The sequence below is a fragment of the Geotrypetes seraphini genome, chromosome 11 (assembly GCF_902459505.1).
Source record: "Geotrypetes seraphini chromosome 11, aGeoSer1.1, whole genome shotgun sequence".
NCBI lineage: Eukaryota > Metazoa > Chordata > Amphibia > Gymnophiona > Dermophiidae > Geotrypetes > Geotrypetes seraphini.
In genome coordinates, this window is record NC_047094.1 from 104,295,413 (window position 1) to 104,314,717 (window position 19,305).

A 19,305-nucleotide genomic window follows, 5' to 3' on the forward strand; every position below is an offset into this window, starting at 1 on the left:
TTGTAAAAGGGGTGTAAATTAGTCCAATAAAAAAAAAAAAAAGGTATCATCTTATTTCATTTACATTTTCTTTTATTTCTATATATTATCTTTAAAAGTGGACCAACATGGCTGCCATACCATTTTATTCTTATCTTACTGTAAAGCATTATTTTTGCCTCCGAGATCGTTTCTCTCTTGCTCGTTCATTGTTGTTGTTATTTTCATATTGTAATGAAGAAATCAATAAAATATATTTATTTATTCAATTTTATATACTGTTCTCCCAAGGGAGCTCAGAATGGTTTACATGAATTTATTCAGGTACTCAAGCATATTCAGGTATTCCCTATTTGTCCCGGTGGGCTCACAATCTAATGTACCTGGGGCAATGGAGGGATCAGGCGACCTGCCCAGGATTTAAAGGAGCAGTGTGGGTTTGAACCTACAACTTGCAGTTCTAACCACTGAAAACAAAACAAAAAAGGCTGGCACTACAGGCCAGGGATCTGCACAGGGAAGACATATTTGGTTTGCTTGGCCTTGCCCTCTGATTATTGGTTCTTCTTTTGTTCATTTCATGCAATCATTTTAATTTAAAAAGTGTTAATGTGTGCACAAAAATGTGTTGAATCAATTTTGTGCACACTTGCAAGCAGAATGTGTCCTACATTCCTGTACATCCCTATACTAATTGGAGGTAAGGGGAATTTTCAAACTGTCTGCATCGAGGTCCACTAGGGACAGAGAAAGAACCTGTATGTAGCTTTGATTGTAACACAAAAAGGCGAGTATATCATTGCATGACCCGTATATACATGTGAATTTCCAACACTTTTCAAAGAGAATGTAGATAAACTCGAAACTTCAAAGAATGTCCAGTGGAGTAGAAAGGGGAGGGGAGAGGGGTCCGCCCCGGGCGCCATTTTCCTCGGGGTGCCAGCAACCGTCCTCCTCTCCGCCCCTTCCCTTCCTTTATACCTTTTTAACTTCTGTGCCAGCAGCCACCAACTTACTGTCTGCGTCAGCTTCAGCGCTCTCTCTGACGTCACTTCTGGGACTTGCATCTAGGAAGTGACGTCAGAGAGAGAGCGCTGAAGCCGACATGGGCAGTAAGTTGGTGGCTGCTGGCGCCGAAGTTAAAAAGATACGGGGAAGGGGCACACGGCAGGGGGATGTGGAAGAGGGCGGAGAGGGGTACTGCTTACCCTCACTACGCCACTGGGATTACAAAAAATCTTGAATCGATAGCAGTGCAAGAAGGTTCTGGTTTTCATTCTATGGGCTTAGATATGTGCCACATGAATTTGATTGTTCTCCTTTGCTTATTGGACACAAATTCGTATTGTAATAATACTTTAGCAAATAATGATGACCAGGGGAATGGCACTGATAGGGGAACACCAAGGATATTGTTGACTTTGCCTGGATCTATATGTAAATGCCAGGTGTCTTTCTGTACTCTGGCCTATTTTTAAGATTATTTGTAATACTTTTTGGTTGTTGTTACTTCTCTGTGCTTCCCTCATTCTGCAGTTCCTGGAAGCCCTTCGGTTCAGGAGGAGATAAGGCCAAATATAATAACCTGTGGAATATGTCACCTACAATTTCATTACATTAATGAATTTGTCACACACAAAATAAATGTGTACCCGCTGACCAGTGCCAGAACAGTCACTTCAGGTACTTGTTAAAAACATGCATCCAGCAGAATTGTAATACTTTTTGGTTGGTGTTTCTTCTCTATGCTTCCCTCATTCTGCAGTTCCTGGAAACCCTTCGGTTCTTGACGAGCTAGGTCCAAATATTATCATCTGTGGACATTGTAAGCAACAATTTCATTACTTAATGACTTTGACACTCACAAAGTAAATGTCTACCCGCTGACCAGTGCCACTTCTATTGTTCCCAGTACTGTCCAGTATGTGTCGGAGGAAGAAATGCAGGTAGCAAAGTTTCAAAGCAGAACAGTCACTTCAGAGACTCAGACCATCACAAGTAAGGCCCAGGTGCCTCAGACCCCACCTGTGGGCGGGGTTTGAACCGCCTGGGCCAATCCGGCCCCATTTCTGGATTGGCTGGCCTGCTGGACGGGCGGGCTTGGCACCCGTCCATCTGGCCAATGATTGCAAGGTACGGGGAGGTGGGATTGGGGGTGGAGGGGGTCGTGGGGTCGGCGGGGGTTGGCGATCAGGGGTTCAAGGGAGCTGTCGTGGGGGAGGCATCAAGGGCAGGAGGGCCTGGGATCCCTCCTGCCCGTATTTTAGTGGGGGGTGGGGGTTAGAGGGTGTCCCCGGGCCAAGAGGGCTTGGGCTCCCTCCTGGCCGGATCGTGTGTGGGGGAGGGGGGTTGGAGGTCACCGGGCCAGGAGGGCTTGGGCTCCCTCCTGGCCCCATCGGACTGGGCGGGGGTGGGGTTCCCTCGTTGAAAGTCATAGGTATCAGACGACACGACATGTTTTCGACTATGGCCCCTCAGTCATGGAATCTCTTACTTCAATATATTAGAGAATTAAAAGATTTAGCCGTATTTTAAAAAACATTAAAAACATTTTTTTTTAAAGATGCTTACAATTCTTAATATTTTAATAGTTATTTTTTAACTGATTAACTTAGGTTTCCCTCCCAAGTGTTCTTCCCTTTTATGTTTCTCTCTCTTTCCTGTCTAAACATTGTAATTTCCCCCTACTTGTCCTCACCACTCTTGTATGTTCTCACCTATAACTAATATATATATATTTTTTTATTATATGTATGTATTTTTGTATGATAATTATTATCGCATAACAAAAGTTAGTTTATATGTTGACACCAGTGTTTTATTTGTATTTTTTTATGGTATTGTACATCACCTAGTAATTTAAAATAGGCGATTCATTAAGAACAAATAAACTTGAAACTTGAAACTTAAACTTGAGGATCGCGGGGTAAGAGGGCTTGGGCTCTCTCTTGCCCTGAATGTAATCGGGGGTTCGGGGGTGCCGCGGGGCAGGAGGGCTTGGGCTCCCTCTTGCCCTGATCGTGGGGGGTGGGGGGTTGGATCGTGGCAGGGGAGATGAGCCATCTCTCCTGCCGGGATCATTGCTGTAGGGGGTAGGCAGGTTGCTGGGGCCACTGAGCTGATCGCAGCAGCCACGATCAGTTCAGCAGCCCCTTTTCGGCACTTATACCTGTTTTGACTTGGTCTAAGTCAAAACTTATAAGTGCCGACTAGGCAACCTGTCAAAATCTTTGATTATACGTGTTGTACACCTAGGTGTACAACCTCCCGCCCACCGCCCACCCTTTCCCTCCTCTAAAAACGCCTCTTTTCTCTCTGTGCGTTTAGAGGCAGGGGAAAGGCCTAAGCTGGTTTTAGATACGTCTAAAATCAGCTTTGATTATGGGTACTTGGATGATCAGGCTTTTTGATCATCCAAGTACCCATTTAGGCCACCTTATAGACGTTTTTTTAAAATTGTTATGAGCCCCATAATCTTTAATGAATGAATTAAATGATCAAGGCAAATCAATGAGCTAAATGTTTTGAATGACATGGAAAATTGACTTTGATAGCCTGGATCTAAATGTAAATGCCAGGTGTCTTTCTGTGCTCTGGCCTATTTATAAAACTATTTGTAAGACTTTTTGGTTGTTGCTACTTCTCTGTGCTCCCCTCATTCTGCAGTTCCTGGAGACGAGCTGAGTCCAGATATTCAGCCTTCACATGCTAAGGAAAGTCAGACCCTATTTTCACCAAAAACACTTTGCAGTCCTAGTACAATCCATCATCCTCTCCAGATTGGATTATTGCAATTCTATCTACCTCAGCCTAACCAAGAAAAGCCTCCACAGACTTCAGCGGATTCAGAACGCCGCAGCTAAGCTTGTTTTTGCGAAAAGCAAATTTGATCACGTCTCACCACTCCTGTCTAAGCTCCATTGGCTCCCAGTAATCCCCAGGATCCACTTCAAATGTGCGTGTCTGGCCTACAAGATCCTACATGGCATCCTTCCTGCCGTTATCCCTCTATCCTGGAACTCCCCAACCCCTACTTCCTCCAGATCCTCCCAAATTTTTAAACTATCCTTCCCTTCCATAAAAGGTATTTCCCATGTAGGCAAACTTGGGTCATCCCTCCCCTTTAGAATCACTGAGATCTGGAATAACCTCCCCTCCCCTCTCCGAACCTCAAGCTCCCTCCAACTCTTCCGCAAACACCTAAAAACCTGGCTATTCTCAAAACTGTAACACTTCCCCCCTCTTAGGCCTCTCACCTTCCCCCTTTACACCTAACTCTTTAATCTCTCCACTGTAGTTCCTCTCTCATCTTTCTTCCTGTAAACCGTGCCGAGCTCCGCATTCGTGGAGATGGTGCGGTATATAAACCCAAGGTTTAGTTTAGTTTAGTTTAGTTCTTTTGTTGCCATTGCCAGAACCAACAATATTCAGTGAATGATTTTCTGAATCACAAAATATATGACTACCAGCCTGAAAATAAAAGCAGAACAGTAACTCCTGAGACTGATACCATCACTGGTAATTGTTAAAAACTTGCATCCAGCAGAATTTTTTTTTTTTTTTTTTTAATGGTACTCTAATCACTGAACTACATTTATGTTCTGTTATAAAACAACAACAAATCTACATAATAGAAAATTTTGAACTACTTGGAGCCAGAAGCATAAGAATAATTTGCAAGGTACTAGACTGATGAGAAAGGAGAGCCCGAGAGCCCTCTTCGATGGGCGGCTGTAACGCGGGGATGGAGAGCCCGCGTTGCCTCCCATGGAGACGAGCGCACCGCGTGAGTGGGCGGGTTTAGGAGGGCAGGAGACAGATTAGCGGTAGGAGAGTTTTTCCCGCCGCGGGGCTGCCTCCTGATAGGCAAGGCGCGGGGCTAAAGGCCGGGCGGAGCTTATAAAGCCGGGACCTCGGAGGACTCAGCGTCTTCCTGGGTCCTCCGAGGCAGCTTTTTCCTGTCGAGTGAGGAGCGTGCGATGGCGATGGGACCGGATGGCAGAGCTGAGCAGGCAGAGATCTCCTTACTCGCCCGCGACTCCCTCAGCGAGGATGAGCAGCTGGGAGTCGGGCGGAGTGAGGAGATGGGGCGGCCAACACTCCATTCTAAAATGGCAGCTCTGTCGGCCCTGGTGGTGACGGGGGCGGGCCTAGGAGGGAAGGGAGGCAGAACTTCACGAGCCAGTGCGGGACCTGCAGTGCCAATTTCGGTGCTGCGAGGGAGGGGAAGAGCAGGCGCTCGGCAATCACGTATGCCTGCAGGCCGTAGTTCGGGGAGATCTTAGGGAGAGCTTCTAGTCTGCCGGTATTGGCTGGCAGATTGCACAGGGAGCACCAGGCTTCCTTGTCAGCACTGGGACCTCGTGCTGCTGGGGAGAGGGGGGTTTGTATTGTTGAGGGAGGAAGTGGGGCTGTTGTAGGAGGAGGTGGATCTGACTGGGGTTTGAATCCCTGGGGGCCTATGTGGGGGATACCCCCATGGATGTCGGGTGGCCCCTCCGCAGGCTCGTCGCTTCCATGGGGCATGGTGCAGGGATTGATTTGGCAGCCTGGGTCGGGCCAGGGGATGGCTTATGGAGCCAGCGAGCAGGGGGGCCTTGGGGTGTACGGGGTAGGGGGAGTCTCGGTTGCTGCTTCTTTTGTCTGATTTTTCTCTGCAGGTCCCGATCCTTGGAATAGATGTAATGGTGGCGGCTTCGCAGAGGCCGGAGCATGGACAAGCGACGCAAGGAGGATCTCCTGGAGTGATAGCACAGCGCGGACCTGGCAAGGCTGTTGCTGGTGATGCTTGGGATCCTAAGGAAGAGCATGCGGTTGCTGCAGACGGTGCCGTGGATCATCTGGCTGGAGTTCCGGAAGCATCGATTCAGGGTAATACGGCGCCTGTGGCTGCTACAGGGGGTAAGAGGGCTATGCCTAAACGCAAGAGTAGGGATAGACGCAGGCGTGTGTCGTCATCGTCTTCTTCATCTTCATCTTCCTCTTCTACTAGTTCTTCTGCATCATCACATGCATGCATGGTGGGGGTGGGGGTGGGGATGGGAGGCGGAGACGCGGGGCCGTTGGGGTCTCAGGCAAGATGTGCTCCGGCGTTAGTGGCTTTGTCAGAGCTTTGGGAGAGGGTCCCTAAGCGGTTGCGCCACCGGATTAGGAAGCGCGCTTGCGTAGATATTTTCCGTTTGATGGAAAACAGATCACGTGGAAGAGTAAAAAGAAGGACAGAAAGGAGGGAGGGTTGTCTAAAGCTGTGCCAGTGTCGCGGAATGTGGTCAATTGGATTCGATCCTTCTTGCTTTGGGCTAGTGTTTGGGGTCGGCGTGGCCGCAGGACTACGGTCTCTTACTGTCCTATGCCAACTCAGTGTTAGACGCGTACCAACGATTCGGAGGATGGTCGTGGCTCAACTACGACAAGGCCTTCTGCGACAAAATGGAGGAGAATGGGTTCATGTCCTGGGGCACGCAGGATGTTAAGTTGTGGTTGACCCACATGGCTTGCCAGCCTGGTCCTGGTGCTCAGGGTCCCGGTCGGTTCCCGGTAGGAGGGGGTAGTGGACGGTCCTTTCGGCCCGCAGTTGGGGTTTTGCTGGTGGGGGTAACGGGAGTGTGTTGGCGGTTTAACCAGGCGACTTGCGCCTTTACCGATTGTAGATTCCAACATGCCTGTTCACTCTGTGGTCAATCACATTCAGCCCTCAAATGCCCCAAAAAGGGGGAAGGAGCTCCGTCAAGACCCAGTAAGGCGTAGGGAGGTGGGCCTGCTGCCCACGCCAGTGCATGTGGCGGCTTTTTGCCCTTGGTTACAGCGATATGGGGATCGTGCAGCGGCTGTACTGCTTGAACGGGGGTTTGGGGAGGGTTTTCTTATTCCTTTTTAGGGCGAATTGCGTGAATGTAGGGTGCAAAACGCGTCATCAGTGTGCCACCGTAAAAGCGGTCGTGCAGGTGAAATTGGAGGGGGAAATTGCATTGGAGAGGATCGCGGGGCCGTTTTGACTTCGCCCCTTTACACCTATGATTATCTCACCCTTGGCCATGATTCCCAAAAAGGAGCCAGAGAAGTTTCGGCTAATTCACAACTTGTCTCGGCCGGTAGGGGCAGCGGTTATAATGAGGGCACCCTGGCTGATCTTTGCACAGTGCGGTACACCTCTTTTGATAGTGCGTTGCGACTGGTGTTGCGAGCGGGTAGGGGTGCATTGTTAGCAAAGGTGGACATAGAGGCGGCTTTTCACCTCCTGCCGGTGCATCCTAATTTGTACCCTTTGTTTGGCTTCCGCTTTGAGGGGTGTTAATTTTTTGATCGGTGTTTGCCTATGAGTTGCTCCATTTCGTGTGCCTACTTTGAGCTTTCCAGTTCCTTCCTCCACTGGGTTACGGTTTCGCGTTTCTGCTTAGACTCGGTGGTACACTATTTAGACGATTTCCTTTTCGTGGGCTCTCCGGCTTCCAATGAGTGTGCTCGCTTGAAAAGTATTTTTGAGCTCATGGCTGAGGAGTTCGGCGTTCCCCTAGCAGTGGACAAATCAGAGGGGCCGGTGCAGGTACTTACCTTCCTGGGCATAGAAATTGATACGGTGGAAATGGTTACTTGGCTTCCCGTAGGTAAAATCGGTCAGATGCTAGATTTGATTCAGCAAGTTCTCCGGTCGCGGAAGGTGACACTGAAGACTGTGCAGTCTCTGTTGGGGTCCCTCAATATTCCTTGTCGGGTGCTTCCCATGGGTAGAGTTTTTATGCGACAGTTGGCAGTTGCTACTGCGGGCATTCGTGATAAACGGCATTTTGTCAGACTGTCAACGGGTGTGCGTGCTGATTTGGGTATGTGGGATACTTTTTTGCGTGGGTTCAACGGCACTCGTCGGATTCAGGCCCTCAAGGTGGCTAATTTTGACTTTGAGTTGTTTTCTGATGCTGCGGGTGGTCTTGGATTTGGACTTTACTGTCAGGGAGAGTGGTTTGCGGCGCGTTGGCTGGAGAGCTGGAGTATTCGGGGTATTACACGTAACATTACGCTTCTGGAATTGTTTCCACTGGTGGTGCGTGCGAACTTTGGCCTGCATGGTTACGAGATAGGTGGATCGTTTTTTGGTGCGACAACCAGGGTGTGGTGGAAGTGGTGAACAGGCAGAGTGCGCATTGTTTAGAGGTCAATGCGCTGGTTTGCGAATTGGTGTTGCATTGCTTGCAGTTAAATCTCTATGTTCGTGCGCATCATGTCCCTGGGATGCAGAACTTGATTGCTGATGCTTTGTCTCGCTTTCGTTTTCCACAGTTTTGGCGTCTTGCACCGGAAGCTCGCTTAGAAGTTTCACCGATGTCCAAATTTTTATGGGACCTGGTAAGGATGAAATCTTGGAGATGCTCCGCATGTCGGTAGCTTCGTCGATATGGACTCATTACTGTGCCGGCTTCCGATTGGTGGCCACTTTTCTGGAGTCGAAGGGCTGGGTCCCAGGATCAGTGTTGGAGCCGTTGTTGGCAGAATATTTGTTACACGCTTTCAGGTTCCCGGGGTACAGTTCAGGGCGCCTTGCGGGCTTTGCCTTTTTCAGTAGAGCCTTCGGTTGGGACTACCCATTGTCTGGGTTCTTAGTGCGGTGCATGCTGGCCGCCATGGGACGATTGGTGCCTTGTCCGCCAGATAGCTGCTTGCCCATCACACATGACATGTTTGTGCACTTACTGGAAGTGCTGCCGGTAGTAACTCTCTCCCCCTTTGAGGGACGGCTTTTTCAGGCAGCTTTCTCCGTGGTGTTTTTCAGGGCACTACGGATAGGAGAGTTATTGGAAAGTCCTGCTGCAGGAGGCACAGGGCGGGGGTTGCTGCGTTGGCATATTTGTTTCTCTGGTAGCACTTTGCGGGTATTCCTGGCGCGATCCAAGACTGATCAGACTGGTAGAGGCCATTCTCTGGTTCTCCATCATATAGTAGTTTGTCGTGTCCGGTTACTTTGATGCGTAACTTCCTTGCGGTGCGCGTTCAAGAGGGGGCCCCCTTATTCCTACATGAGGATGGCTCTTCTCTCACGCGTTATCAGTTTTTGGCAGTTCTGAGTTTGGCTCTTGGTAGATGTGGGGAAATGCCTACTCGTTATGGGACCCATTCTTTTCGTATTGGGGCTGCGACCAGTGCACATGCCGCTGGATTGTCCGTCGAGGGCATTCGAAGCTTAGGGCAGTGGTCCTCTGGGGCTTAAAGGGGATATATATGGCCTGTAGGGGGTCTCAGGTGGAATGCGAGGGAATAGGTTCTTTGAGAGGTGGGGTAGTACCAGCGGTATGTAGACCTGGGGGGAGGCAGTCCCTGGGGGACAGCGCACGGTAAGGGGCACCTTGTATCACTAACAGACAACAGGTATTGGAGGGACTGGGTTCAGTGTGTCCTTTGTTTTTGCAGACTTTGTCTCCCGGGCCTGTTATGTTTGGATTGTGGGCCACTCATTTGTGCATCGGGCCGGGGAGCGGGCGCTTAACTGCCCAGGTGGCCTGCATTTGAGCTTGGAGAACTTGGGAGTACGCGTATCCTGGTGGGGGCAGCGGGGTATACACTGGCATCAGCTCCTTCCTCTGATGGCTCGCCAGCGTACTAACCACCATCGGCAGGATCTCCTGATGGTTCATCTGGGCGGCAACGAGTGGACTCCCTGACGGTCAAGCAGCTCATAGACCGTATCAAAGATGACCTTCAACGTGTGCTGGACTGGTTCCCCCATTTGCAGCTGGAATGGTCGGATATCATCCCCCGCCCGCGTAGATTGGAGTCATGCAGATGGACCCGAGGGTTGGCTAAAATTAATAGACAGGTGGGCAAGTGGGTGGTGGGTATGGGAGGGGTGCGGGTCCAGCATTCTTGGGTGGATATGACTTGTAGGGGTTTGTTTGCACGGGATCAGGTTCATTTGTTGGCGGTGGGGTGGGACTTACTGCTGGATGATTTTGCCACCTGTTGTGAGTCTCACCTAGCTGCTGCGGGCGTTTAGTCGCAGCTCAGGTTTATTGGGTGGAGGCCTGTTTGGTACAGGCCTTGTGGCGGTTATCCCGAGCTACAGTATGGTGGAGCTCATCAGGAGATGAGCGGGGGGCCGGCAGGGAGCTGTGCCTGGGTTCTGGTGTCTCTGGTTAAAGGGGCATGTTGGGACATGCCACCCCCAGACCCTTGCTGACATGGCAGGGTCAGGGGCCGAATATTTTTGGTAATGGTTTAAGGTGTAACTCGGGAAACTGTTTTTGTTATGTGAGTGTTTTTGTTATGTGAGTTAAATTAATTGTTTGTTAATAAACAGAGCTACGGCTATTTATCCATAAGCAGAGTGTGGTTTGGTTATTGTTGGGAGTTTGTTTGTGGGTGGGGGTGGGGGAGGGAGAGCGGGCCAATACATATCCCGCTGTTAAGGGGAGCTTGAGAGCCCTCGTCTTGATGAGCGGCTGTAACGCGGGGATGGAGGGCCCGCGTTGCCTCCCATGGAGACGAGCGCACCACACGAGTGGGTGGGTTTAGGAGGGCAGGAGGCAGCTTAGCGATAGGAGAGTTTCTCCCCCCGCGAAGCTGCCTCCTGATAGGCGAGGCGCGGGGCTAACGGCCGGGCGGAGCTTATAAAGCCAGGACTTCGGAGGACTCGTCGTCTTCCTGGGTCCTCTGAGGTGGCTTTTTCCTGCCCCCCTCCCACCCCTTTTTTGTCTGGTTCGGTAGGTTGCCGAGTTTGGGTTGGCGGTTATCCCGAGCTACGGTATGGTGGAGCTCATCAGGAGATAATACCTTAGCAAATAATGATGACCAGGGGAATGGCACTGATAGGGGAACACCAAGGATCTTGTTGACTTTGATAGCCTGGATCTATATGTAAATGCCAGGTGTCTTTCTGTGCTCTGGCCTATTTTTAAGATTATTTGTAATACTTTTTGGTTGTTGTTACTTCTCTGTGCTTCCCTCATTCTGCAGTTCCTGGAAGACCAAATATAATAACGTGTGGATTATGTCACCAACAATTTAATTACATCAATGAATTTGTAACACATAAAATAAATGTGTACTCACGGTCCAGTGCAGGAACAGTCATTTCAGGTAATTGTTAAAAACATGCATCCAGCAGAATATTTTTAAAATACTACTCTAATCACTGAGCTACTCCTCTGTGCCATTTATGTTCTGTTATAAAACAACAACAAATCTACATAATAGAAAATTTTGAAGTAAGTGGAGCCAGAAGCATAAGAATAATTTGCAAGGTACTAGATTGATGAGAAAGGAGAGCCCGAGAGCCCTCGTCTCGATGGGCGGCTGTAACGCGGGGATGGAGGGCCCGCGTTGCCTCCCATGGAGATGAGCGTACCGCATGAGTGGGCGGGTTTAGGAGGGCAGGAGGCAGCTTAGCGGTAGGAGAGTTTTTCCCGCCGTGGGGCTGCCTCCTGATAGGCGAGGCGCGGGGCTAACAGCCGGGCGGAGCTTATAAAGCCAGGACCTTGGAGGACTCGGCGTCTTCCTGGGTCCTCTGAGGTGGCTTTTTCCTGCCTACCCTCCCACCCCTTTTTGTCTGGTTCAGTAGGTTGCCGAGTTTGGGTTGGCGGTTATCCCGAGCTACGGTATGGTGGAGCTCATCAGGAGATAATACCTTAGCAAATAATGATGACCAGGGGAATGGCACTGATAGGGGAACAGCAAGAATCTTGTTGACTTTGATAGCCTGGATCTATATGTAAATGCCAGGTGTCTTTCTGTGCTCTGGCCTATTTTTAAGATTATTTGTAATACTTTTTGGTTGTTGTTACTTCTCTGTGCTTCCCTCATTCTGCAGTTCCTGGAAGACCAAATATAATAACGTGTGGATTATGTCACCAACAATTTAATTACATCAATGAATTTGTAACACATAAAATAAATGTGTACTCACGGTCCAGTGCAGGAACAGTCATTTCAGGTAATTGTTAAAAACATGCATCCAGCAGAATTTTTTTAAAATACTACTCTAATCACTGAGCTACTCCTCTGTGCCATTTATGTTCTGTTATAAAACAACAACAAATCTACATAATAGAAAATTTTGAAGTAAGTGGAGCCAGAAGCATAAGAATAATTTGCAAGGTACTAGATTGATGAGAAAGGAGAGCCCGAGAGCCCTCGTCTCGATGGGTGGCTGTAACGCGGGGATGGAGGGCCCGCGTTGCCTCCCATGGAGATGAGCGCACCGCATGAGTGGGCGGGTTTAGGAGGGCAGGAGGCAGCTTAGCGGTAGGAGAGTTTTTCCCGCCGTGGGGCTGCCTCCTGATAGGCGAGGCGCGGGGCTAACAGCCGGGCGGAGCTTATAAAGCCAGGACCTTGGAGGACTCGGCGTCTTCCTGGGTCCTCTGAGGTGGCTTTTTCCTGCCTACCCTCCCACCCCTTTTTGTCTGGTTCAGTAGGTTGCCGAGTTTGGGTTGGCGGTTATCCCGAGCTACGGTATGGTGGAGCTCATCAGGAGATAATACCTTAGCAAATAATGATGACCAGGGGAATGGCACTGATAGGGGAACAGCAAGAATCTTGTTGACTTTGATAGCCTGGATCTATATGTAAATGCCAGGTGTCTTTCTGTGCTCTGGCCTATTTTTAAGATTATTTGTAATACTTTTTGGTTGTTGTTACTTCTCTGTGCTTCCCTCATTCTGCAGTTCCTGGAAGACCAAATATAATAACGTGTGGATTATGTCACCAACAATTTAATTACATCAATGAATTTGTAACACATAAAATAAATGTGTACTCACGGTCCAGTGCAGGAACAGTCATTTCAGGTAATTGTTAAAAACATGCATCCAGCAGAATTTTTTTAAAATGCTACTCTAATCACTGAGCTACTCCTCTGTGCCATTTATGTTCTGTTATAAAACAACAACAAATCTACATAATAGAAAATTTTGAAGTAAGTGGAGCCAGAAGCATAAGAATAATTTGCAAGGTACTAGATTGATGAGAAAGGAGAGCCCGAGAGCCCTCGTCTCGATGGGCGGCTGTAACGCGGGGATGGAGGGCCCGCGTTGCCTCCCATGGAGATGAGTGCACCGCATGAGTGGGCGGGTTTAGGAGGGCAGGAGGCAGCTTAGCGGTAGAAGAGTTTTTCCCGCCGTGGGGCTGCCTCCTGATAGGCGAGGCGCGGGGCTAACAGCCAGGCGGAGCTTATAAAGCCAGGACCTTGGAGGACTCGGCGTCTTCCTGGGTCCTCTGAGGTGGCTTTTTCCTGCCTACCCTCCCACCCCTTTTTGTCTGGTTCAGTAGGTTGCCGAGTTTGGGTTGGCGGTTATCCCGAGCTACGGTATGGTGGAGCTCATCAGGAGATAATACCTTAGCAAATAATGATGACCAGGGGAATGGCACTGATAGGGGAACAGCAAGAATCTTGTTGACTTTGATAGCCTGGATCTATATGTAAATGCCAGGTGTCTTTCTGTGCTCTGGCCTATTTTTAAGATTATTTGTAATACTTTTTGGTTGTTGTTACTTCTCTGTGCTTCCCTCATTCTGCAGTTCCTGGAAGCCCTTCGGTTCAGGAGGAGCTAGGGCCAAATATTATCACCTGTGGACTTTGTCAGCAACAATTTCATTATATTAATGAATTTGTGATGCATAAAGTACATGTGTACCCAGGGTCCAGTGCAAGAACAGTCACTTCAGGTAATTGTTATGTAAATGCCAGGTGTGTTTCTGTGCTCTGGACTATTTATAAAACTATTTGTACGACTTTTTGGTTGTTGCTACTTCTCTATGCTTCCCTCATTCTGCAGTTCCTGGTCCCGATATTTTCTTTTGTTGCCGATGCGAAAACCAACAATATTCAGTAAATGATTTTATAAATCATAAAATATATGACTGCCAGCCTGAATATAAGACCAGATCAATAACTCCTGAGACTCATCCCATCACAGGTAATTGTTAAAAACATGCATCCAGCAGAATTTGTTTTAAAAAATGCTACTCCTCTGTGCCATTTATGTTCTGTTATAAAATAACAACAAATCTATATAATAGAAAATTTTGAAGTACTTGGAGCCAGAAGCATGAGAATAATTTGCAAGGTACTAGATTAATGAGAAAGGTAATCTGTATGTCTTTCTCTCATTCTGCTATTAGAATTAAATTTAAGTTGGTGCGTTTGTCATTTAACTTTACAAACAAAGGCAACTATGCAGCCGGGTCTGATCGGTTGAGGTGATAAAACAAATTATTATGACTTGCTTCCTTTTTAAATTTGGGAGGATTTCTTGGATAGAGGAAGGGAGATTGGGAGAGGGGTCAGGGGTCAGGGGTTCTTTGTTGCATAACTGTTAACATACAAATTAAAAACAAACAAACAGTTGAGTCTATCTGGCTTAATCAGGTGACTTAACAGGCCAGGCATTCTGTTATGTCCCTTCCGGATTCAGTACGCTAGGGCCTGTAAAGTGGCCTAGGGCTAGGATTCTGTAAAGTGCGCCTAACTTTAGGCTTGCTTTAGGGTCCAATTTAATTGGATAATGAGTGATTTAAGGGTCTTAACAAGCATTAATTGAGACTTAGACAGAGGTAGGCGCCAGGTAGGTGTTCTCAGAATATAGACACGATGATTTTTGGCTGTTTGATCTCCTCTTTGTCTTGACTTCTCCGCCTCAGTGTAGTTGGCCAATCTCTATGACCTCGATCGCCCTATGGATTTGTATGACCATTTCTGCAGCTTATATAACCTGTGGCAAGCTGTCACCGGTTTTCCTTAAGGCCCACTCAACTAGAAGTGTTGCTGCTTTGTGAGCAGAGTCTCATGCGATTCCTCCAGTTGACATTTGCAGGTTGGCTCCTTGGTCCTCTCTTCATACCATTACCCAATTTTTCTGGGTGGATGCGGCGGCTCACTCTGATGCCGCTTTTGGGGCCTCAGTGTTGCAGGCAGGCTCTTCTGACCCTCCCTAAAGCTGCCAATGCTTTGGTACCTCAACTAACATACTGAATCCGTAAGGGATGTAACAGAATGGAAGATTAGATTTTCACCTTTGATAATCTTCTTTCTGTTAGTCCCTGGAGATTCAGTACGGCCTGCCATCTCAGTTGTTCTGAATTGCCTGCTTTCTGCCTCGCTTATTCTCTTCCAGCCAGTTGACCAATCCTGTGGGGTGTTTTCAAATTTCTGTAAGTATGCAAGGTTAGTTCTACATTGTTTCTTAATGGTTTTCTGTGTTGCCGTTGTCTGTTTGTTGCTTGTTTTCATGTTTTGCAGAGCAGACCAGTTCACATATTGTTTATGTTGCTGGGGAGCTTCTCTAGTACCCCCTTCCTTGTCATGGATTTGTTCAGGTATGTTGCTTGGCTTTGGGACTGAACTGCAGGGGGATCTAACTCTCTTAAGGTGGGAGGAGCATGTGCTCAGAAAAGTGTTTGGATTTCTGCAACTCCCGGATTGCAGGAGGGGATTGCACACCTCGCGTACTGAATCCTCCAGGGACTAACAGAAAGAAGATTATCGAAGGTGAAAACCTAATCTTCCAATCTCATTGGTATTGAGTCTCTTCTATTGTATGAATTAGAAGAGTAGTTACCTGGCCTGAAGTCACTGGATGCTTGCTAATGGGCTTTCACTTTCCTAATTTCTACTTTGATTTTATGTACAGGTTGCCAATTGAAAACTGAATATGGTAAGAAAGACATGGAGCGTCATCTGAAAACTCACACAGGTGAGGAGTTCTCATGGCAAATGTACTGGATTCTCTGCTCACTCATTGGAATACACCCAGGCAGTCTGGGTTTCTGGATGTCCACAATGAGAAAGATTTGCATATAATGAAGGCAATAGGGGACATTTTCAAAAACAAAACAAAACCCCAAAAACGTTCTAAGTCCAACTTAGACGTTTCCAGCTGAAGTCAGGAGCTGGTGACAGGACAATCAAGCCATTGTGACATCAATAATAATAATTACTTTTTTCTTTCACTAGTCTGTAAGCCTGTTACATTAACGGGTGCCTGTTTTGATGACACCTCAGCTAACCAAGAACTGGAGGAGCTAATACAAATCCTGAAAAAGCTGGTGGAGCAGCTTGGTGCAAAAGCAGTTCTCCAGAGGCTCCTGGGCACCCAGGATGGGGGTGCGTCAGCCTCCAACATAGAGAAAAATCAAATAGCTCCAGTTGAGATTCCTGGCGGAATGCACAGCACATGTCTCCAACAGGGTAAAGCCCCGGAGGGACAGGCTGCGGACACAACCCCTTTCACGGGGACAGACAGTGAGAATGGAACAGACAGTGGGAATACTCTGCTACATATGATTAGGGAGGCATTGTCCTCTTTTCAGGCAGACCAATTTCAATCACAGTTCATGGGACAGGGAGACAGGCAGGGGCCCCTGTTCACTCCGCAAGAGGGGCATCCAGGTGGATATGGGAGTAGTGGCAGGCAGACAGGATACTCAAGCATCAAAAAGTCCTGTAAGAAGTTTAATAATGGTTTATGCACATGGAACAACTGCCGATTCCAGCACGCATGTAACCTCTGTGGGGGGGCTCTGTTGGCATCCCAGTGCCGAGTGGGTAGAGAGATGACCACAGCTATTGCACACAGGCCGCTCCTCTGTGGGAGATAGCGCCAACCCCCATCAAGCTTGAAGCTATGCGGCATTGGTTGGCGCTGTATCCCAGGAGGGACCATGCTGCAGGGATTAAACGGGGGTTTCGGGAAGGGTTCAAGATTCCATACACAGGCCCATCAGGGGTGGGGGTGGGGTCAGATATTCAAGAAATTCGCTGTCCAGCCATCAGGAAGAGGAAGAAGTTGCAGAAAGAGGACAAGGGTAGGATCGCAGGTCCCTTCGTCCAGCCTCCTTTTGCTAACCAGATCATTTCTCCAATAGGGATGGTCCCAAAGAAAGAACCGGGCATGTTCAGGTTAATTAAGGGGGGTGAGACAGTGAACAATTTCATCGACCCCCACTTATGTTCTGTACAGCACACTTCTATTGACTAGGCTATACAAATTATCCGGCAATTCGGTAGGCAGGTTTGTCTGGCAAAGGCTGATATTGAATCTGCATTTCGACTTTTGCCAGCACACACTGACTTCTTTCCGCTCTTGGGAGGGCCGCTTTTATTTTGACAAGTGTATCACCATGGGCTGCTCTATCTCATGCACCTAGTTCGAGCAGTTCAGCACATTGGTTAACTGGGTGGTTATTCGGGGCAGCACCTTGGGTGAAGCATCGCATTATTTCGATGATTTTCTCTTCATCGGGGGGGATCACCGAGAATGCGGGGACTTGCTCGCTAAATTCAAGGGCGTGGGTGAGCAGTTTGGGATTCCCCTTGCCTGCAACAAAACAATAGGCCCTACAAAGCTGATTACATTTTTGGGTATAGAGATTGACGTGGTGAGGCAGATATCTAGGCTCCCCCAGGAAAAGGTCGACAAACTTAGAGAAGCAGTGAGAGAGATGTACACCAAAAAGAAAGCAACGCTGAAGCAATTCCAAGAGTTGTCAGGCTTGCTGGCTTTTGCCTCCAGGGTTATCCCTATGGGTAGAGTATTCTCCCGCAGGATAGAAAGGGCTACAGCGGGAGTGTTGAAGCAGCACTATCACATTAGGGTGGCCAAAGAGATGCGGGAGGACTTGCGGATTTGGGAGTCCTTCCTACAATCCTTTAATGGATTAGCGTTCTGGCTGCCACAAATTAAATTCAAAACTTAATATTAAACTGTTGAAAAAATGGGAGCTAACAGTGTGAGAAACATAACAAACAAACACTGCAAAACTCATAAATGAGGTAGAAAAGAAGTCTCAGAACAATTCAGCAGTAATAAATATAAATGCTATAAATACTCCTATATAAGATCACTGGCGTAAAAAAGATCCAACCTCAGCGTGCAAAACACAGACCATCTTGCAGTGAATAAGGACAACTCACACACTGTAGCATAAATGGATGGCAAACTATATACTTTTCCGAAACAACACAGTGGTTTAAATCTTCAATGCTGCTTCAAACCACTGTGGTCCATCTTAAAACCATCCAGCACAGTAAAAAGTACAAGTTGTTTAGTTTAGACCTGGAGTGTGTTATGGGCAAAGATGGGGTGTGACCTACCCTCAAACTAGAAGGCAGGATTTTTCATACTAAGTTTCCATGAGGAGGAAGAAGAACAGTTATAAATATATATAAATATATAAATGAAGAGAATACAAATAATTAATATAAGTAAGAGTCGGTATATAATATAATTTTATTTAATAACTCTTGCTTTTACAAAGTCTGTGGTAGCAACCTCTACTGTGGGATTGAAAAAGGAGGCCTAAAATTATTTTAAAAAATTAATAAAATATAATATATAAAAAGTAATAAAATAAACTAACATGCAGTAAAAGCCTGACTTTTACTGCTCCTTGATAAGTACTCTTCTTAATAGAAGCATCTTTTATATTTCTTACATATATATTTTGTTTTTATTTTTCAGAGGTGGAAGAAATAACAGAAATAACAAGTTTCCATGAGGAGGAGGAGGAAGAACAAGAAAACAATTATAAATATATATATATATATATATATATAAACGAAGAGAATACAGATAATGAAAATAAGTAAGATTCTGTATATAATAAAATATATTTTATTTAATAACGCTGAATTTTTACAAAGTCTGTGGAAGCAACTTCTACTGTGGCCGAAAGTTATTAAAAAAAAAAAAGAAAATATAATATAATATAATATATAAAAAGTAATTTAAAAATATATAAGTAGTATAATGGGTACACCTCATGTAAAAATGATTGACAGCTCTCAAAGATAAGGATCGACCAATCAGTGTTCACTTCCGGGTTAAGCCATGTCCACTTTCCACTCACACCACGCCAACTCTCTGCCTAAATCCCACCTACTTTTACACAAACCCTGCCCACTTTCACCCAAACCCCACCTATGCCCCACCCATACCACACCCACTTTTTCCTAAGCCCCTCCCAGGCCCTACCCACACCCCACCCACTCCTGTCCATGCCCCACCCACTCCATGCCCATCCCCGCCCCCTCCCATAGGAATGAATGGTGGCGGCACCCGCCCATGCCCTGCCCCTGTCGCTGGAAATGCACTTCATGATGACATTACCGAAAATGGGCGTGTCTGACCACAAAAATGCGCTTTATGATGACATAAGCAGAAATGGGTGTGACTGACATACCAGAAGTGCACATTCTGATGATGTAGGTGGAAACAGGGTAAATGAAACGCTGTAAATGCACTTTTCTGATGAGACGGAAATGTATTTTCTGATGATGTTAGCGGAAACAGATTTAGTCGAACCTCCAGAAATGATGTGGCCAGAAAAAAAAAAGAGTGTCTTTAT

The 19,305-nt window shown here is 47.2% G+C and overlaps 1 protein-coding gene across 1 annotated transcript; it reads left to right on the forward strand.

Annotated features, from left to right (window-relative positions):
* The first annotated feature begins 1,495 nt into the window (after nt 1-1,495).
* Nucleotides 1,496-17,950, forward strand: LOC117368810. The gene is made up of 6 exons (XM_033962523.1): nt 1,496-1,662; nt 10,921-11,043; nt 13,480-13,626; nt 13,737-13,877; nt 15,591-15,653; nt 15,914-17,950. Exons 3-6 carry the CDS (start codon nt 13,575-13,577, stop codon nt 16,555-16,557), a joined length of 900 nt encoding a protein of 299 aa, XP_033818414.1. The 5' UTR covers nt 1,496-1,662; nt 10,921-11,043; nt 13,480-13,574; the 3' UTR covers nt 16,558-17,950.
* Nucleotides 17,951-19,305: the final 1,355 nt, after the last annotated feature.

What these genes read in the sequence shown, in the direction of transcription:
- LOC117368810 (XM_033962523.1), top strand. Translation starts at nt 13,575, where the DNA reads ATGCATAAAGTACATGTGTACCCAGGGTCCAGTGCAAGAACAGTCACT. An exon ending in TGCAAGAACAGTCACTTCAG is followed by an intron (nt 13,627 to 13,736) that starts GTAATTGTTATG and finishes CTCATTCTGCAG; the next exon opens with TTCCTGGTCCCGATATTTTC. An exon ending in TCATCTGAAAACTCACACAG is followed by an intron (nt 15,654 to 15,913) that starts GTGAGGAGTTCT and finishes TTCTTTCACTAG; the next exon opens with TCTGTAAGCCTGTTACATTA.